The sequence below is a fragment of the Uranotaenia lowii genome, chromosome 2 (assembly GCF_029784155.1).
Source record: "Uranotaenia lowii strain MFRU-FL chromosome 2, ASM2978415v1, whole genome shotgun sequence".
In the NCBI taxonomy this organism is placed as follows: Eukaryota; Metazoa; Arthropoda; class Insecta; order Diptera; family Culicidae; genus Uranotaenia; species Uranotaenia lowii.
The window spans coordinates 305,049,070-305,071,590 of NC_073692.1; the positions used below are offsets into that span (position 1 = coordinate 305,049,070).

Below are 22,521 nucleotides of genomic sequence, written 5' to 3' on the forward strand. Positions count from 1 at the left end.
TTACAATTTTTATTTGAAGATACTATAAACTATCTTTTACGCAGACAACATGGCTATGTGAAGACAGTATACTGAACTCATCTTCAGTTCTTTCACACGTTTAAAATGTTTTGTAATCTCTGGAATAGCATTTGAAAAAAAAAATTGAACCATAGGGGCCCCCCGAGAAAAGTTACTCCGGGCCACCACATGGCTTAATTCGGCCCTGCCTTTGAGATAGTCGATCATTATGCTTCATCCAGTCATAATATGTAGAGGGTATGGGGTATGGGGTAATTATGAACAAGGAATAATTCCGAACAAACGCCGAAAGAGCCGTTAGGGTCATAGTAGGATCTAAAAACTGATCAAATGTGATAGTCTGTCATTCTATTGATAAGTTACAGTTATAACTTGCAAACTCAACTGTATAAATTTTGCAGTTACAGTTATTAACACAATGTGTGTCTTTGAGAAACGAAAATCTTTTTGAGACGTGTCTTATCAATTGACTCCCTCGTCAATTTGAATGTAGATAAAATGTTGTTTTTGAAAGTTTAACGTTTGGTAATTGATTCTCCATGTGGGGTGATATGATTTTATGTTAAAAAAAATTTCTACCGACGCACAAAGAAGTGTTCATATTTACCCCATACTTTTCAAGATGCAAGGTAATTATGAACACGTGTTTTCTCAGCATTGGTTTATGATTAAAATTTACTTTATAATTTTTTTAGAATTGTGGATCTGTGATCATATGAAAAGATGCCTTCCAGCTATGTAAAACATAACCTGTAACTTCTCAACAGAAAATTATTAAAAATCAACAAATCTCACTACAATGCACTGTTTCGATGTGGTTTCAATCTAGGAATAAAACCAATATCAAAAGTCATCCCATAACAAGAATCGTTACAGTGTTCAGTGGGGTGGTGGGGTAATTATAGACAAGGGGGTAATAATGAACGAGTATTTTTTGCCCACCAGCTGCAACTTAAAAATTATAAAAAAAAATCTTAAAATGAAGAAGGGAACCAGTCATTCATTTTTGGTTACTTCCCATAATTTCATCATTAAAGAGCTACTTGTTTGAGCTGATAGTACGAAAAACTGAGTAATTTTGTTCATAATTACCCCACCTAGCCCTACAATCCCTTTTAGAGAATTTAAATTGGATTTATGAAAAAAAAAAGTTTATTTCCCAGGACTCTCGCTTATCTTGTTTCGACTGTATTATGTGTGTCAAATTGAAATCAATTTGATAGATTAGTTTCAAAAATTCTATTCAAACATAACCTTTGGTTTCATAATGAATATAAAATTATTCAATTTCAAAATCGCTAAACATTGCCATCACTTTGCTAGAGCCCGCAATAATTTCACAGACGCGCGTGGGTGGTCAGTTTGCTCAGTTTGTATTTTTTCCGACCAATTTCAATCAAACAAACATCACACGCTTCCGGAATCACCTTGAACTTGTGTAAGGGTGTGGTTCGGTGATAAACGGTGTAAGCAAATTGAAAAATAAATAATCGCCTTAAATCGACAAGACATTGGCGCTCGAGGAAAAAAACCAACGAAAAATAGCCGAAGCACAACTCTTGAGTCAATGACTCCCAACATTCATAAATCGTTGGATGGTAGGAAACAAAAATGAGCAGATGCAATGACTACCAATCGGGGGAAGGTTTTTTTTAATGATGAGCATCACCCTTCATTTTGAATTGATGAAGTTTCGAAAAAAAATGGTTTTAAATGTTTGATATCAGAAATCGGAAACAAAATTTTATTTTTCTAATTTTTGTATATTTAGGACATAGGAAAGATTTCTATAAAACCTTAGAACAGTATTTTAATTTTTTTTATGTAAAATTGTATAATTTAAAGGGGACGATGCACTCGATGCAGGCGAAGGTAACGGCTGGATAGGAAAAAATAAATCCGACAAATTGAACACCCAAACTCATGTTTGTGTTTAGCCAAAACCGATGTTTTGCCAACTAGACGCGTGTTGAAATTTTCCATCCATCCACCAGACGATTGTTGTTCCCCCTGCTAAACACCACGTGGCCTTCCGAAAGAAGTTGTGGGGGCGGAGAAAATAAAAGTGCAAACACAAAACAATCACCGAGCATGGAGTGGCATGGAAGAAATATGCTTCGGATGAAGAAAAAAAAATACACAAAACATAATCGGCAACGCACCGACTTCCACATATGTATGCCTAGTAACTGTGCATTTTCCATCTATCATTAAACGGTTCCCTCATTATTGTGCCGCCCGGCAGACTTTAAAAGCGATAAGCCACGCTTTGAACGTCGGCAAAACGATTTAAATCTAAACATAACAATCGGCGCAGAGGCGCCATCGGAAAAAATAGTGGGAAAATTTGTGAATCGGGGGCCCTCGCCGGTAATTTTCTTTTAAACACTGTTGATTGAATGTCAACCTTAATGGAATTTTAATAAGACATTTAAAAACCACAACATAAAGAAGTTTAGTGGTGAAGTACTCTTACTGCTTTGGCTCTCGGCCAAAAAATACCTACAGACTGAATTACGTTTTATCTGAATCAGATAGCAGATTTTTATTTTTATTACATGGCGACCGTAAAAAAATGATTAAAACCATTTTTTTTGCATCAATAAATATTGATTTTGGTTAGATATAAGTAGCCTCATATGATCAGGACTGAGTTGAGCCATCGGAGGGCCAGGGATTTTTTTCACGAGGGCCCTTATGAATCTTTTTTTTTTCATATGCTCTCTTTAAAACATACAAGAAACTGTAATGAGTTCGTTATAATGCCTTCAAGTAACCATTATGTCTGACATCTTCAAACATCAGTTGTTAACCCATTACGTGCAAACATTGCGGAAGAATAAATAACCTATTCGAAAATGAAATTGCTGATTAGAGCTGCTAAATGCTTGATTCAATTCCTATTTATATTTATGACTCTATCACCACCCAAAAATCTAAGGGTTAGAAAAATGTATAAATAGATATCAAAACTTTCAATTAATTATATCAGTCACTTGGTATGAGCTGCACCGAAAGCAGAATAAAACTGAAGAATCGCTTAATGGAGCTCGCAATTTAACTATGAAAGCGTATAACATCTGGGCTTAATCAGTTGGAAAAGCTTCTATTGAAATTTCATATCTTAGATTAAAATTAGAAAAAAAAATCAATAGCGGAACTCAGTTTTGCCGACTGATCCCATTCAGTGCAGTACAGTAACACTTTATTTTTTTCATAATTAAAAAGGGTGTAGAGTGAAGAAATATAAATCAACGCAAATTTCATAATGATTAACTTTAATTTTGCGTTATTCATACTTATAGTTTGCTTATAAAATGAGCATTTCAGATTGTCTGGTTTTAATAATTTTATTCCCGAACAATCCCAAAAAAACTTACAAACGATTTTAACCGTTTTTTTCACTTTTTTAAATTTCTGCAATTTTTTTTCAAAAACGGATGTTTTTATATTTTTTTAAATTTTAACTTATATTTAAGAATAAATAAATCTATCCCCCTAAAAGCGGATACATTTTTTTTTTCAAATGAGAAAAAATGGCTTCCTTATCAGAACACAATGCTTGATTCGCTGGAAATTCATGAAATATTTTCTTTGTTCAATAAATAAGAGAAGGTGATGTATTATTCATTGTAGGGTATGCATTTCATATTTCCCGGATTTATTCAGACATGCCTGAGTTTTAAAGTTATGTGGACCAATAAAAAAAACTAATATTTAAACTATGCAAATTTTTTCTGTGCTTATTTTATTCAAATTGGTTTTTTATTTTTAAAAGAGATTTCAATGCTGCTGACGATAAAAAAATGTTTTCATTTTTTTTATATCGAAACACGTCAGCAGCGTTCAAATCTCTTTTAAAGGTGTTGTTATGCGGTTCAAGTTACTTTTTCTTTAGATTTTTTTTTTAATTGTCACCGAATTCGGATCAAACTTGCACAGATTCTAAGTTGAAAAATTCGAGATGCAATGTCCAAATATTTCCCAGTAATTTTAATAATTTGTGCTTATTTGTTCTGCTATTCGAGATGTTATTTCAAGAGGGCCCCTCTTTATATTAAATATTTGAATTATGATTTTATCATATAGTATAATACTCTGGAATGCTTAAAAGTTTGACCTCACATTTCGGATAAGTTTTAATGTAAATTTTCAATCCCAGATGATTTTTGTTTTCATTTACAAATATCTTACGATATAAATCCAACTTCTTCAATTTAGATGAATTTATTCAATCAATGCTGAATTTATTACCAAGATTCCATTCCATCATCCAGAAATCTCTGTTTGACGAAATTCTTTCACATTATAAATATTATTATTACCAGCAAGGCCTTGCAAACGGGAGGGGCTTTAGAAGTTCATCGCCTTAATTTTCTAAATTATGCATAACATTTTAATTTGAAAAATATCCTTCTAAAATGTTAAAACGGGTATCTTTTCTATTCATATCCAGCGTTGATTTTCAAGTAAATTTACCAAATTTAAAAGTCTGTTTTAAAATTCCAAACTTTGAGTTTTTAAAACAAAATGACACTTTTGTTTCGGAATTTTCAGATTTAAAGTCTTCAAATAAATATAAATTTAGGTTATCGGTCATTTTTAATGTAAAATGTTTTTTTGCTATTTTTCGGTCTTGGATTTCAAGCAAACAACTTTCTTTTTGAAATGCCCGATGTTTCGTCCATTTTCGGGGTGGTCTTCCTCAAGAGTTTTGTCCAACATCCGTTAGACAATACCCTTGAGGAAGACCATCAAAAATGATCGAAACGTCGGGCATTTAAAAAAGAAAGTTGTTTGATTGAAATCCAAGACCGAAAAAATAGCCAAAAGTGAAACAATTTATATAAATTATAAAAGGTTGTAATGAGACATATTTGATTTAAAATGTAGCTGTTCGCACTTTTTATAGATAAGAAAAATTCCAAAATCATGATCGATTCGGAATAGGAAATTCAAAATACTTTATTAAATACCTCAATTAATAAAGTATTTTGAATTTCCTATTCCGAATCGATCATGATTTTGGAATTTTTCTTATCTATAAAAAGTGCGAAAAATGATTCGAAGCAGCAACTTTAAGCTGAATTTTGTTTTGTTTTCTAAATTAGTGTATTCTATGTACATTCAATGTTTAAAATTATGTATATTTTTTGCTGATTATGTTTCAAATTCAATTTTTCAACGTAAATTTTCAAAGATGATTTGAACAAATATAATTTATTTCAGTATTTATTGTAAAGTCCGAAAATAAATTTCATCCGCCCTTTATAATGATAGAAAGAAAAGCTTGATAATGAAAAAAATGTTTTAACTCTGAACTGAATCTTTGAACACAATTAGAACAGAATAATTTTCTTGATTCTTATTACCATACTTAACTCGATTTACCAAAAAAAAAACAAAATTCATTTTTTTTTTCTCCTAGGTGCATAGGATTTAAAAGCTCATTTTAAATAATTTCAGAGCGCTGATTCCAAGCATGTAATTAGTTTATGTTCAGTCTGTTCATGTTCTCGAGATTGTTTTTGAAATTATGTTGAAATTCATAGGTTAAAATTGTGAACATCAAAATGATTTTGAAAAAATGGTTTGAAATCAACGATCAACTTTTTCGAATGAAGTGTCAATTTTTAAAATCTGAAAAATATGGGAATTTCGCCAAACATTTAAAAAAAAATCGCATAGTTATATTTTTTCAAGTAAAAAAAAAATAAAATTTTCTTCATCAATAATGAATTTACTTTTCAATTCGTGATTAAATCTTTTTCCAGACTCAAGATATCACTTTTTCGAGATTTGACAATAAACCTCTCATAAGAAAATAAATCAAATTAAATTAAATGTTATTGAGACATCATCTTTTTGCATTCTGATTATTATAAACGATTCTGAATATCTTCATTTGAATTGTAGATTGTACATCTGGTTTTTTTAAAGACTCAATATTTGGACCAAACCTAGGGTAATTTTTTCGGATAAAAAGTATTTTTTTTAATTTGATGAAATTTGTATAATGTTTTGCATTTCTGTGCTCTGATTTTTTTGAATTAAGATTTAATTCTGGTTTGTACAAAATATGATATATGAGCTTGTATTCATTTTCTGGTGTTCCTATGGTATTGAAATTAGTGAAGCCATAATTAAATTTTTAAGCAATTAACTCGCTTAACATAAAGAAGATGATTTCAAATAATTTGAAGGTAATTACCAAAAAAACTATTGATTTTAAAAATTTAACCTATATATTGTTGGAACAATTTTTTTTTGTTTTGTGATTTTTTTTTTATATTTTTCTTAACCTTCCAAAGTCGTTCGCTAAATATCCGTTTCGGGGAAATTTGAGTTGTAGTTCGATTTGTTCTCCTGACTGTAAATGTTAACCGATTTGATAATATTATATTCATTGTGTAGGTAATTTGTTCTAATTACGCAACATTTCAAATTATAGTCGATATGTATTACCAGGTTATCAGAAACTGGTTAAGAATATAAAAAGTCCGAAAAATTTATTTTATTTTTCAAACACTCATAACTTCTGACAGCTTGTCTGTATTTAAGTGTTTCATTGATGTTTGAAATCTTCAAGAATCCATCTATCCGACAATGTATAGATATGCTGGGGTTCAATGAAAGTGAAGACCGCTATCTCAGATCTTCCGGTAGAAAAAATCCTACTTCAGAAAAACGACATCCAGTTTTGGCTTTGCTTAGCTGTATTTCATTTCCCAATGAACCGATTTTCAAAACTCTAATTTTTTTTGTCGTTCATTTGATCATTACTTTCATAGGACATACTTGGTCTGTCAAAGTTCCCAGCTGTTCAGTATATTGGAATGATGATAAAGATGTTAGAAATGTGCGCTTCGGGTCATATTGACCCGAACAGCTTTGGAGGGTTAATTTTGTCATAAAATCTTCTTTTTTAAAAGTTTGTGTAATGGTTTGAAGAGGGAAGATGATTTTAAGAATCTAGTTCCTTTAATGTGTATGGTTTTAGAAGAGCTTAGTTTTAAGAGAATTGAATACTTAGACACGGTATCGCTGATAGAACAATTTTATTTTACCACCTTTATTCAGGCAAAATTCTATCATTTTTTTCTATAAAGGCTTGAAAGCAAAATTAAATTTAAATGACTGCTCGGGAACGTCTTTTTAGTAAATCGAATTCTGTAGCTTAATTCCATTGTCGTTTATGTTGTCAAATGCCATTTATTTCAACAAATCTTTTCTGGTATCATTAAATAAAATAAAACTCAACGAATTTTGTCATAATTTTTTTAAACATAAAAGTCTTCCAAAGTAGTTTTTTTATCGACAATAAACGTCCACTATTTTATAAGAATATCAGAATATTCTTACATGTTAAATGAAGTAACTCAAACATAATTCTCATGTGTTTAAAAATCATGTTTTTTTGCGTTTTCAAATCTTAAGTTTTAGTTTTCACCACAACTTATTATAATATATTTGGAATCCATTGTTTAAAGATTCAATAACGTGGATTTCCCTTTTCATTTTTTCATGTTTTTTTCTGTTCAAGTTAAAAATATAGAATATGTTTTTAAATCATTTATATTACTCCAAGTTCTTTTGAATTCAAAAAATATATTTGAAAAAAATTAAAGAAATATATGAACAAAAATAATAAGATATTTCGTCATGAGATAGCATTGAATCCAATAAAGTTCTTCTGAATCAAAACGAAATTATTGTTTTCTAGTTCCAATATTTTCAAAAAAAAATATTGAAAATTTATGTTGGCTTGAAATAATTTCTGGTATCCGTATTTAGAGAAAATTGATTCATAATTTGCTGATGGTTTTATTAATTAATTTTATATTGGGAACAACACTTGATAGTCCAATTTCAATATCAATAATCAACTCCAGTGTCATGGATTATTTTCTCCAGAAAAATTTCAAAATACAAATTATGCAATAAAAGTTAATATTATTGAAAAAGGTTTATTTTGTGTTTTTTTTTTCGGACATTGAATTTCGTATAATTCACACATTCTGAGACATCAACTCTTTAAATTAAATTCTAAGAACAATATTTTGAATCGAATTGCTGCAATGAAAAAAAAATCTCTTTACATGCCTGTTATTTAAATTTAAAATAACACATATTCAAACTCCATATTTGTACGGATACTAGTTCAGATATTTTGGAGATCCTAGAATCCTAACGACGTTTGATCATTTTCCTCTGAATTCAAACAAGAAATCACTAAAACCATACTAAAAAGTTCAAATTTTGTAATAAAAATGTTTCGTTTATATTTATTATAGTCTTTTCAACCATTGATTTTTTTTGTTTTCAATTAATACGATTGATATAAACTGTTGTCTTTTCAAAACAATTTTACACATATGAAAATTTTCCTCATTTAAAAAAAGACTCTCTGAATAGGGTTCAATGCTGTATTCAGGAAAAAAACGATCAGGGATCTAGAACAACTTTTTTTTAGATTTTCGATAAAAATACACGAACAAAATTTTCAAGTTTTTACTTAATCGTTCCAAAAACTTCAAATTTTCCTTTTTTTTAGCTAAGATGTGCCAGAATTTCTTCAAAAATAAATTATAACTTCAAAAATTTTAATAAAATGATTTTGAATCACAATTTTTAGCAAAAATGCTTAAATTGACAACTAAAATTATCCAGAATAAGCCCTGAAATCAACTGGCAACACTGTAGCAAATTATTAAACGCACGAATAATATACGGAAGTGTATTCTCTGTGGAAGACAGAATGTAGTTTTGAGTTGACTGTTGAGTAAAGAAAATTGCAATCAATCATTGAATCATATATTTTCCTCCCTCATGATTTTTTTTTGCACTTCGGACACTTATGGGTTTGATTTTAGGAAAAAATATTAAAATCCAGCTTTTAAATGTGTGCTTTTTTTGCTTGCGGAAAAACCTTTTTTATTATGAAAAAAAAAAATGTTATTTTAAAGTGTTTCCATGAAAATTATTTCTTTTCAATATCAAATTTCCAGTTTAAAGAGTGCTTGTTATTGCATATTATTTTTTTTTTTAAATTACCGTTAATTGTCACAATGTGTTTGAAAAACTTTGAAAACCATTACAACGTTTCTTTACATACTTATTTCAAAATGATTACGTACATTACCTTTGTAGGACCAGATTTTTTTTTGCTATAAATCTGATAAAAAGCTCACTGTTACAGTGAGAAAAAATGAGGGTCAAACAAGGTTTAAAATCATTTTGGGAAAAGTGAAAATGTAGCTGAGGAAGGGAATTGAGTCTGCAGGCATCTTAATATGGTGGATACCTGTTTTGGATTGATGAGCGCATTACTAGTTCAGAAGGAGAAGGAGTTGATGCCCATTTCGGTGAGATTGTTCCTGTTTTTGCTTTATTTTTTTCATATTGTAATTTAACGATTATTTGAACGTTCGATCAGGTGCCAACTGGCCAGGTATATACACGGATGCCGGAATACCTGAAGTAAATGTATAACATTTAAAATGTTATTCATTTTGAACTGGTTGTGTATCTGTTTGAATTGTTTTTCAAATATATACTTACATTGAAACGTTACACATTCACTTCATAACAGTTCACACGAAGCCATGGTGCCGGGTATGGAGTTGTCTAAATAAAACAAATGAATCCATACTTTGGTCAAACTGCGGTGAATCCGTGCACCCATGGTGGATTATCAACATACATACAACATAAATCTGAGAGAAAGCTCACTGCAGACCACCAAGAAGAAAGTGAGAACTTTCAATCACTCAGTGTTCCATTTTTTTTTCAATTTAAAAAAAATCTTCTTGCTACCACGTAGAGTTCCTACTGTGGCAGCCAAATGGGACAGGTCGAATTTTAAAAACCGACCATGTACATTTTGTAGTTTGGCCCAAAAAACTGACTTGTGCATTTTAGCTCAATCGGCCTTTATTTAAGGGTGTCTTAAAGCGCTCAAGCTTCCGTTTTTTTACCCTCAAAAATCTCAGAAGGAAATTCAAAATTTTAATTTTGATGCCAAATGACTTGAAACTTAGTCGATTTTTCGCAAAACGGTTTAGTCCCATAACGTCAATTTCTGGCTTAAAAATATTTAAGCATTTCTTAGTAGGTTATTTGGTACCATAATCAAATTACAATTTTTCCGATTTCTCCTTTGATCTCCCTTTTTGTGATTTTAGAAGTTTTCGAATTGATTGTTGACAAATTTTTGTTTTCGACATAACCCCAGATTTTGTAGTTTTATGCTTCCTAAGTCTTTTAGCATCCACATTAAAATTTCATTTTTTCCCCGTGATTTATGAGGGTGAAACCTTGAGCGCTTCGAGGCACCCCTGAAGAAAGTCAGATTGAGATGAAATTTGGCACAGGTCAGTTTTTTGGGCCAATCTAATATGGTCGGTTTTCAAAATTTGATCATGATTTTTTTCATACATCCCAACCTAAAGCTCCGTCACCTTTCTTGATACTTGAAACTTATAGTTTATCCAGGAAGCAACGATATATTGAATAATGGTTGAATTGTAACTTGCTTTACTCAACTTAAAACTACATGTTTGCAGTAGAAGTTCGTAGAAAAAAAAAAACTTCATAACCATGTGCTCTTGTTAATTTACTATAGTGTTTCCAGTTAATTTATAACTTATTCTAGATAATTTCTATTGTAAACTTAAAACTTCTCTGAAATTTAAATTTATCACAAATTTTTTTATTCAAATTCATTTGCTAAAAATTTTGACGATCGATTTTTTTCCGGAGTAGTGCGTTAGATAACATGACAAATTTTCTGAGATGCCGATTTTGTTTTTTTAAGGTCTTAAAAAAGGCTTCGTAAAGGCTTTTTTCATTTAAATTATCTTGAAATGAATAAGTTTATTTTTTGAATATTTTTTAATATAGAAATATTCAAAGTATCACAATGCAATCAAAATATTGAATTTTATTCAAACATGTTCTGTTAACTTGAATTGAAGATTGACAGTAATCCTGTCATTTTTTTTAATACAAGTTCAAGGAAAAAAAAATTTAAAAAAGTTACAGAAACGACAAACCTTTATCTAAATTAAGGTTGCCAGATTGCTCGGTTTTATCCGAGTTTGCCCGGCTTTCATTTAAAAATGCGCGGACTTTTTAACTTTATCTGGCAAATCAAACAAAATAAAAATAAACTTTGTTGTAGTGTTTTTTTTTTCACTAAGCCACCAAAACAAAAGTTTTGAGTAGACTTTGCAAAAATAATCATGAAAGGTTTTTTCGAAGCCTAAGGTACGATTTAAAATCTGTTTAAAATTTTGAGGAAAAACATATTTTTCTTTTCATTTTTTTTATCTTGATTTTGTTGAGTAATGTCTGGGTTTTAACCAAATTTGCCCGGGTATTGCCTGGATTAGAATCAGAAATGAAATGCCCGGGTTTTGCCAGGTTTTTATAAAAAAAAATCTGGTTTGTCCGGCACGGATACGTGCTGAAAAAATTTTGGCAACCTTAATCTAAATGGTTCAAAACACTGTGCTTAGACCGCTGTAAAAATTGACTTTTTGTTCCCATATGTTTTTTCGATGCCATTTGGGTCACAAGCATCAGTGTAAAATTTGAGATTATTTGGTTAGCGCAACGAGTATCAATTTTGTATGGAAATTTGTATGGGAGAAGAAATTATCACATATTAATTCATCCTGAAAATTCAAATAAGCTTGAAATGGAGTTTGTTTCTCATTATTGACTTTGCCTATTCTTAAGCTTCATTTTTTGCAAACTCATGAAAAAGTTATAACCATTCGAAAATAAAAATCTGAATCCATTGAAAAGTGTTCAAAAAGAGCAGTTTGCTTGCTAGAGCATTCAATAATTTAATGAAATATTTTTGCCAATGTTATAAAAATCAATAAACACATTGGCTACGTTAAATCGTTTTATTTTATTTAGGTATTTTCATCCTACAATAAAATAGCTTTTAAATTAGCAGTCAAATACGCTAAAAGTAGAAAATACATATTGTAAATTTCTTTTCTATGGTACTTGTTAGGATTGTGTTAGGATGGATTGTTTACATGAAATGTACTGCAAGAATCAAGGAATATTAATCATCCAAAGTTATATTTTTCTGAACTTCCAGTACATCTGTGCTGATTTTTAATGGAAATTTTTGTATTCCCATAAAAATTTCCATACAAAATTAAAATTCGTTTCCGAATCGTTTACAAAATTTGGCTATTTTCATCTGTCAAAACAACAAAAAACAAGTCATGGGAAGTGCAAAATTTATAAAATTAAAATTTCTATACATATTCTATATATTCTATTTTCTTATTTTTAATTTCTACCGAAAACTGAGAGCAAAACGATATGATTTGAAAATTTTATTTTGTAACAAAAAGAATTTTTTTAGTACTGTTAAGACATTTTGAACTTTTAATATGAGATTCTTTTCAATGTATTATTCATCCTACTTAAATCTTATTTAAATTTTCATCAAGCGATTTATTTCTGAAATTCTGCAAAAAAGAATTAACAGCAATCCAACATACCGAAATCATGATTTCCATTTAATTTTACTGCTCGAAGTTCAGAAGATACAAAAAATGTGAATAAATAAAACGATTCGCTCAACCAAGTTAACCCTTATACATAACCTAAAAAACTACCTGTAACTCAACCAGGAGGAAAACTTTGGGTGAATCCCTTCGGTAGTTACCTTCCACACACACTTTTCACTTTGTTTTCGCCGCTTCAAGATCCGGAAAATTGCGTGGCACTCAATAACTTTTCCAACCTGCCGGGCAAGAAATCTGCAATATGATAAAGAGAAAAGAGACCGTTAGTACGAAAAAATAAGCAGCAAAAAAACGAGATGATGATACATTCCATTAAATCACTTTCCGAGATTAAAACTTGGCTGACTGAAATTCGTTCAACGCTACCTAAATAAGTACGGATTCGGAATGAATTTGTGGCAGCTGTTCAGCCTCACTCGCAGCTCTAGAGAAGTTCGCTTAAAATGGAACCACTTTTCGGGATTTTTTCCTTGTTGAAATCAAAGTGCATCATTGCAAATAAGAAAAAATAAAATTCGACTAACAGAAGCTTGTTCACTCGAGTCCAAACCTCGCCAAAGAAAAAAAAAGCGGAAAGGCAAAGTTATGCCTTTTCAATGTTTAAAGACATTTTTTCTTATTTTTTGTGACAGGGGAGGAACGGAAGGAGACTTTAAAATCTCAGAAACAAGCTTGCCAGGCATCGGATATACATAGTTGTTCGAAATCTTAGAAGCTGAGACGCAAAGTGAACCTAACTGAAGCAAGACGAGAACAGGCAAGATCAACTGCACTTTCTATAATTGCCATTTTCATTTTGCTCTGGCGTTTAATTCAATTAGCTTTTCCGGGATTTTTTCCGGTTTGAAGTTTCATGCTCGAACATTTGCTTTAACAACCGAACGATTAGTCGGGGCATGTACTTTTTAGTTTCAAGTTTGTATGTCCATGCATTGTTTCACGTGATTAAAGAATGCAGATAGTTTTTAAATCACTTTCCAGGAATAAGTGTTCAATTATCAACAAAAAAAAAAGGTTTTTCTTTAAGTAAAGCAATCTTTGTTCAATCTGTTCTGTCCGCCGATTTACACAACAATTTTTCTCAATTTTCTACCAAATTTTCAGGGGGTGTATGACCAACCGAAAATTCTCTATCCTTCTCTAGCTATTTTTGATTCATAAAACTGGGGCTAACCGGAGATCACCCACCAGATTTATTGGGCAAGTTTTGGTCGTTTATTAGCTGGCTCGCCATGCCTCGTTTCGGCGATTGTTGGTGACAATGTTTCTGAGGATGCTTCTGTATTGCCTCGTTTTGTAGACCAAAATGGGAACTAGGCATGCGGAAATGGGACTGGGGAAAGAATTTAGGGAACGCACTTTGTTGAGAGATTAATTATTTCTTAGGTCTTTGGAGATAAGTTTCCCGGATAATTGAATTTTCTGGACCCATGTTTGCTAGTATTTTGAATGGATTCTTTGCGAGACAATGTCTTTTGAAGCTTTAATGAAGGAATAAAATACTTAATCTTTCATCACACAGATTGTTAATTATTTTCTAGGAAAGAGTTTTGTTTCAATCTTGTTTAAAAATATGTGAACATAATTTTAACCAGTTTGGCATATAATCTTCAAAATTTTGAAAAATTGCATTAAACTTTTTCGGAATTGAAATCTTTTAAAGATATAAACCATTTCAAAAAACCCTCTATAAATATGAAAATCGATAATCGAAATTGATCATTCTCTATTCTGACAGTTTTAACGAAGTTTTTTGATTATAATGGATACAAAACACCTTCACAATATTTGCATATGCTCATTTATTAATTAAACCTTCATTTTTAACGTTTTATTCAAAAAATATTTATAATCGAAAAAATAATTAGGATGCTACCTACATTTAGGGGCAAAATTTATAATAATTGCTAAATAGTTCGAGCTTCGAAAAACAAATTAAATTTTACCTTCACACATTCCCCTAGGCCCTTCCATTATTTCCATTTTCATTTTAACTTCAAAGTAATCGATTTGATAGGGTTCCTTTTCATTTGTCCAATACGGGCTTACTCTTGGAAAATGTCCTTATTTTTAAAATATCAAAAATTTATCATTAAATGACTATAAAAATAGCACCAAAACTGTTCATATAAAAAGAAAAAAGTTGATCTTTCACTTTAAATAATCCGTTTGTTTCTAAATACTTATTGGTATCATCAGGAGAGCTGTTTTTTGCGAGCCTTGGAAAAAATAGATATTTTGGGATTTTGAAATAAGATTTTTACCAACAGAAAAAAAAGTCATATACAAACCAAATTTCGCCTATTTGATACTCAATTAATAGGCTTTCAAACGTAAAAAACAGTTTTCAAAAATTCAAACAATAGACTGAGTTATTGATGATAATGTGGAAAAGTTTATTGTTGGTCAAATTGATCCCGGTGATTAAAGTTACCCCGTTTTACAGTAGTCTAGTTTTAAACTTGATATAAAGATTCCCAGAACTCAGATTTAAAAAAAATCAAAAATCCTGAAATACTTGAGAAAAAAAATTAGAATTTGACTATTAACTATTGTTTCTGAACTCAGTATAAAAACTTACAAGTTTTTTTCTCAACAAGTTTTGAGGCACGTTACGTGACTCGCTAAATATCACCTTGTTGTCCTGATTCTAGTTCTATAGCAAAGGTAAAGAAGGTCATTTCAACTGAAAATGTTTGCCTGAACTTCTCACTGAAGTCAGCACAACGAGTTTAAATTGCTTGAGTCACGTCATGCGACTTGAATGATAATCCCGATGAATTCCTCAATTTGGTATCAGTATTTTTATACCATTTATATTGACAGATATCCATATGAATCCATATCTAGGATTTTACAAAAAGTCGCGGAGATTCAAATTTGATCTTCAGAACAATAAATCAAACCTTCAGGTTCAGAAAATAAGAATCAACATTTGAATTCAAAGTTCTGCATTTAGAAAAAGTGTCTAGAAATTGTCTAGAAATATTTTTTGTTGTTGGTTTGAAACCTATTTTGCCGTTGGCCAAAGATCCATATGAGAAGCACTCTTCCATTTAAAGATGTTTACTATTATTCATTGAGCGAAAAATAGCAATTGCTCGATCACAATTTCCTATTCTTGAATAGCTATTTTCTCGGTGCATGCATTAGAATGCGGGACAATACACCCAATAATTCAGAAAATCAAGGTTGGCGAACGGTAGATCATGTTCAACTCGAGACCCCATATACCCAACCTCATATCACCTCTTGCCTTACAACTCCGATTCTTTATCGAAGGGACAGACAAAGGCAGACTAAAGAAAAGATGAGAAGACTGGTTTTGCGCAGTGGTCACCCTTGACGTGAAGAACGCTTTCAACAGCGTCAGTTGGGCAGCGATTGCGTCGTCGATCATTCGTATGATGATTCCGGCATATATCTGTAGGATGGTGGAGTGTTACTTCCGTAATCACCAACTACACGGTATATGACCAGGACTGGAAACAGAGAGTGTCTCGACAGGAGTTTCACAAAGATCGATACTTGGTCTGTTGAGACTGCATGGCGAACAACTCGGCGATCCGCTGGAAGGCAGCCTTGAGCAGGCAATGTAATCTGCAGGAGCTCTGCAGCGTGCAGCGGCTGATGAGCCTGCGAGTTATCAGCGCACACCAAACAGTGCCCTCGTTAGCTGCTGATGTTTTGGACGGGGTCAAGCCCATCTCGGTCTTGCTAGAGGAAGATATCTTCTACTACGAGCACAGGCACATGTCCGATATGCAGAAACATGCCAGAAAGGCCACGATGTCCAGCTGGCAGCACCAGTGGGACAGCTTGGAACGCGGCCGGTGTGACCATCACTTGATGCCTTACGTTGGACTTTGGATGGATCGGAGGCATGTAGAGGTGGATTTCTCCATGACACACGGTCACGGATGCTTCATGTAGTACCACCATCGATTTGGACACGTAGCCTTGCCATTCTGTTCAACCTGCTGTGACACAGTTTAGATACCAAAGCACGTAATGTTCAACTGTCCGAAGTTCGAAGCCGCTTCCGGACCAGACACGAGAGAGTAACTTCACGTCGTCGGCGGGTGAGTCACTCGAGTCGGTGTAGGATGACGTCTTCGTGTGCTGTGACAGGCGCGAGTTTAGGATAAGCTGCTCTTGATTCGGCACACAAACGGGCAAGGAGGAGAGGGCCTCGAGCCAAACCAAGCGTAGCCAAGATATCGAGTCGTTATAGGAGAGGTCATTGGTCTCTTGCAGTGGTCTCGAACAGAGGCAAAGCGCACGATAAATAGTCGCGTCGCGGAAACCAAGCGAACCTCGAGTAAATGCTGGACCTCGAGTTGTCAGATGAGAGGTCCTTTGTCTTGAATCGTAACGAGAGACAGGGTATAGCTGGAGTTTGGACTTGAAATTGAGTAAGCCGATGAGCGCTTGGACTTGGTCTCTCATCTGGGGTACAGCCATCGATGCAGATCCGGATGAGAATTATAACCAGAGGCTCCCGGTGGATTTTATGGCGTAGGGGTACATAGTATCTAGAGTCGACCAATTGCATCCATGGAGCAAAGGTAGCGTACTGGGGGGACACGGTGGCTTGCCGTGCCTTGGAATGCAATCAGTAAAAAAGATCCACCACCTGGGTGACCAACTAACAAAAAACTGTGAGCAACCTTAGTGGAGATCGGATAGCCAACCCCGGTGGATTCTTTGGTCGCATGCAGACTGAGATAGGGGGCTCCATACGCGTCTGTTCTCCATGTCAGGAGCGGCGTGGGGAGTGCAACAACGTCCTGGTGGTGTTCGGGACCCAAAACAGCCAAATCACGACGGTCCTCCTGCGTAGTAACAATAATAGTACAGCGTTTAGAAACAAAGAACTGCCGATTTCTGAATTCCCTGGGCAGTATCCGCGTGCTCTCCAACGAATTGAAGAGCAGAAAATTCGACATCGTAGCGCTGCAAGAGGTATGCTGGAAGGGCTCCACGATACAAACGTACCCAGATGCACTATGGGGCAGTTCCATACAATGAGGCGGCAAAAAGTATGATTAGGTGTTTTAGACTATTTTGTTATTTTTGAAAATTACTATTTAAACTAACTTAAAATGAATGCCAACAAAAATTTTGTATAAATAACTTTTGAAGTGCGAAGCTTGGTGTTATTTTTGACCCTAATTTTTATTTCTTTGGCGTCGTACACAAATTACGTAACGCATGTAGGGGGGAGAGGGGGGTTGAGTCTGCGTTACTTACTGTGACATAGTGTTGAGGGGGGGTACTTGGTTCAGTTACGTAACAAATTAATGGAAAAAATGATGAGATCATGCGTTATCAAGGAGAAATATTGAATTTTGAACTCTGTTGAAACTGTTTCTCTTCCAAAACAAAGCAGGTATGAAGTTTCTATCAATTTACAACCTTCTTTGTAACAAATTTTGATTTTGTGAAAGAAAAAACCAAAAATACATGGATTACGATGTTTTCCATACAAACATCAATCCATAAAAGAATGAAATCGTGTGTTGAGCGATAAGGATCCTGATTTTCTACCCGGTACCATTTTTGATCACGTAAATCGATTTTGACGAAACTTGGCCTGGTATTAGATAAAACATTTTCACATCTTTGAACCAATTTTGAAGATTTTTCAATTAAAATTGTCGAAGATACAGCAAGTTTAGTCAAGCAAATCCAAATTTCCCTTTTTTACGGAAAAAGCTCTATCTTTGTTTCCCGTCATTGTAAAGACTTCTAATTTCATAGAGTGTTAGTTGGATAGTTGAACTAGATTGTATGAAATTTTCGTGAAAAAATATCAACCGAGAGAGAAATGGCAGCTCGTCAAAGTAGAAAGTGGGTGTGCTGCTTCACGCGATTTCATTCTTTTTTGAACGCAACTGTAAGTATTTTCAAAGTTTTTGAATAAAAAAGTGATATTTTCACAAAAACATTCATTCAAAAAAATTGTAGGAGATATTTGTAAGCTAAATTTACAAAAGTTCTATTTTGGAAAGCAAAAAAGAGGGAAAAACCTGGTTGAAAAAACTGGAATTTTATCCTGATTTCTGTTAACCAAAGTAACAAATTAGATGGTTTTTTCTGGAATCAACGGAGTATTTAAGTTGTTTTTTGTACTGGAAGAAGATTTCAAATTATTTAGATTTTGTATAGATTTATTTAAGAGTTGTATTTCATTTATGAAAAATGCACTTCTGAAACTTCTGCTCTTATGTGAGAACTGTTTGCACATTTTTCGAAAATTTTTGTAAGAAATCAAATGTATTTCTGTCGGCGTGTCTTGCAAGTACCTTCTAATGACAAAATTTTGCCCAATAATTATAAAAAACTTACATTAGGAGTTAATTTCCTTTTAATTATATGCATGTTCCTGAAAGCTTCCCGATAAAGCTAAACTCTAGTATGGAGCACTTTGTGGTGCTATTGTTTGGTTAATACCTCGTATTGTTATTACTACCATTGACGGGGGCCCAGATGAGGGGTTACTTTGTGTACTTTAACTTTGAATTTCAAAATTGAATATGGGTGGGGGGGGTATTTAGCGTTACGTAACTATAGAAGGGGGGTCCCATCAAACGTTACTTATTGTTACATAGGAGGGGGAGGGGGTCTAAATTTTAAATTTTTTGCGTTACGTAATTTGTGTACGACGCCTTTTGAAAACCGGGTTTTGGACTAATTTATCATTAAATGATAAATAACATCAAGACATTTCAGAAACTCAAGAGAAAAATGTGTGAAATGATTGATCTATCATGAAAAACATTTTTTTTTTATAAACCAACATCAACTTAGTTGAATTTATACTCATTAATGGGTAAAAATTACCCATTTGCATTATATTGTAATCTTTCATTGTACTTTTAGTACTTTAAACTACATAGATTTTGAAAGTGAAAAAAGTATGGGGAAATGCGGGGATTTTTTTTTGGCAGGGCTTTAAAGTTTTTGACTATTGAACAAAATAATTATTTACTTTTTTTTATCATAGATCAATTTAGAGTGTAAAAATTTTGAATGGTTCAAATGATAGCTTTTAAAATAAGCTTTCATATGGTGTACTTGAAATTTAAGAAAAAAATGTTTTCCATAGAAATATATGTGATTTAAAGTTTTTTCTTCATCATATAAATTTTTCAATTTTTCAAAGTCTGATGTCTGTGGTTCGTTCATTTTTCAAGATAATGAGTTGAAAACTGGGAATATCTTAGTTAAATATAAAGTTATTAACTAGTAAAAATAAAAAAGCGATCCGATAAAGATCAGTTTTCGACTTTTTGCCGCCTCAAACCCCATAGTGAGATGGTCGAGCTGCGCCAACACACACGAGCTCGGAACAGCTTTTATGGTGATGCTTTTAATGCTCAGGTCGGCTATGAAGAGGAATTCAAACCAAAAATTGGTTTAGTGCGTACCAGCTGACCAACGAAAACGGCCTCAGATCAATAGATTTCGCAGCCTCCAAACGGATGACCGTACGTAGTACATTTTTCCAGCACCGCCTCCCACACAAGTACACCTAGAGATCGCCGTTCCAAACGCGATCGCAAATCGACCATGTTTTGATAAAGCATGGATCCCTACAAATCTGGACGCGTTAAAACGGGTCTATCTCGGAGCTATGTAAACGAAAAAAAAAGTTTTATAATCAAAATGTAGGGTTTTTATTGCACTTCAAAGGAAAAATAAGAAAAAAAAATATTTCGATGTTTTTTTGATAAAATTTCGAACTTTTCGTCTAGAACACCTCATCAAAGTTTATACACCCAATTCACTGACCTTAGCGGTCATTTTGTTCCACAATCTCTTCATCTCTGTTGCTTCCCGAGTCGTCCTACCATTCTTCTTCATCTTCTGCTTGACAATTGCCCAACATTTTCGATAGGGCGGAATTGAGGGCAGTTGAGTGGGTTGATGTCCTTTTCAACAAAATCCACCCGTTGGCCGAATACCACTGTAGTACCTCCTAGCTGTAGTGCAGCATGCCAAATCTGGCGAAAACTTTACTGGTCTTTTGTGAGATCTATTGTACGAAAAAAAACATTTTTCAAAGCACTCCTCCTTGTACATTTCGGAGTCCATGGTCTTGTTTTTCACAAAAACCGAGGTTTTTCGTCCGCAGCTGCAAATACCTTGCCAGATCAAACACTTTCTTGCTAACTTATCGGCAAAAAAGAATTTGAACTTGGCGTTGACATCACCCCGACCAGTGCAGTGCACCACTGCAGTGGCTTTGTAAAATTTTTGGCCAGGAAGCTGCCCGAAATCCATCTTCGCGTACGTTTCGTCATCCATGAGGATGCATCCGTCGTACTTCGTTGGAATCTTGTTGTATAACTTCCGGGCACGTCCTTTGGCTACTAAATTCTGCTTCAATGTCCGGTTTGGTTGCTTACTGGCCCGAAAGGATCGTATTCTTTCGCGGAGACTAATCCTTCTGACGGTGTACAGGTCGACGTTGAATTTCTTGGCGATGTCGTAGTCCGACTACCCTGTGTTTACCTTGATCGTTCTCAACACCATCAAATGCAGTTTCTGATTCTTAGGTCCACTATAACGCTTGGTATGAACCTGCCGATCGATAGTATGCATCTCACGGAAACGTTTGAGAACGCTGCACACGGTTGATTTGAGCATTTTTAACGATTTCGCGATTTTTTTAACCCGACCACGTCGGTTTTAACGTGAGTGTCTAAAATTTATTTTCCTCTCGTGGCTTCACGTGTAACTTTTTTGGAACAAAACGAATCGTAATGAAATTTTCAGCACTTATAGAGGAAACATTTCCGAACAAAGTACTGTCAAAACATTCCAGATCCAACAACTAGGAGCGCAATGGTATAATAAACAGTGCGTCCAGATTCATGGTGATCCATGCTTTAAGACAGCCGGCACTTCTCGGACATCATCGTCGTCAGATCTTGTCGAGGCGCCAACATCGAATCAGACCACTTTCTGGTGGTGCTCTCGTTAAGACTGTTGGGATACCATCAACACAACCGTCTACAGCGTTGCAGAGAAAGTCACCGGAATGTGGAACGGCATGTGGAACGGCATGTGGAACGAACTTGACGAAACGACTGGTTCAACGAGGACTGTAGGAGGGTGATGGACAAAGACAACGCCGAAATCGGAATCGTACTTTCAAAAATCACATTGAAGATATTCAATCTAAATATAATAAATACACCAAATCTCTTTATTTTCTCATTAACAGGAAATCTCGACTGAACCAGAGAAATAAGATGCTCATCTACAAACAGGTGTTCCGACAGCGATAATGTATGCAGTTCCGATTTGCTCGAGCTGCTGCGCGATGAGGAAGATAGCCATCCAGAGGATTCAGAACAAGGTTCTGAAAATGATTTTGCGGCTTCCACCTTGGCACAGCACCGAAGATCTTCATCGGATCGCGGGCATTGCATCTATCGAAGAGAAGGCCAACAAAATCATCATCATCATGTAATATACATGTTATGATAAATCGGTACAAATAAAGCTAGTATTTAAAAAAAAAAAAGTGCTATCACATCTCCGTTTTATTGCGTATGGAATCATGTTTTTTTATAAATTACCTTATTTTCAGTTGGGTGTTCACTTCTCAACAAGTGTTAAATACTTGTTCAATATATTAGAAAAATAAAAAAAAATGTGAAGATTTTTTTTTTTTTGCTAAAACGTGCTGAAAAGCATACTCAATCGCTCATTATGCTCTACAAAAATGCACACAACCCGTTTGCCAACACCCTATCTATTGATATCATCAAAAGATAATTGGATAATTTTAATTAGTGTTCGTGCATACACGAATTTGGGTAACCGCGAACCTCCCGGTGATCAATTCAACTGAGCGCAGAGTTTTAGCAGTGGGAGTGATTCGGCATGCTGTGAGTTTTTCGGGAGTTAGGAAACATCAAGAGAAAAA

At 33.6% G+C, this 22,521-nt stretch overlaps 2 protein-coding genes across 4 annotated transcripts in view; one reads left to right on the plus strand and one right to left on the minus strand.

Annotated features, from left to right (window-relative positions):
• The window catches only part of LOC129744484 (Ig-like and fibronectin type-III domain-containing protein 1), a 707,683-nt gene that overhangs the window by 600,516 nt on the left and 84,646 nt on the right, over positions 1–22,521 (minus strand). The window lies entirely within an intron of this gene.
• LOC129742844 (uncharacterized) lies at positions 16,125–16,511 on the plus strand. The gene is made up of 2 exons (XM_055734781.1): positions 16,125–16,249; positions 16,328–16,511. Exons 1-2 carry the CDS (start codon positions 16,125–16,127, stop codon positions 16,509–16,511), a joined length of 309 nt encoding a protein of 102 aa, XP_055590756.1.

Excerpts from the sequence above, each read along its gene's own strand:
- LOC129742844 (XM_055734781.1), top strand. The coding sequence starts at position 16,125 with ATGGCGAACAACTCGGCGATCCGCTGGAAGGCAGCCTTGAGCAGGCAA. Across the intron at positions 16,250-16,327 it reads GCACACCAAACAGTGCCCTC|GCACATGTCCGATATGCAGA; the intron begins GTTAGCTGCTGA and ends CTACGAGCACAG.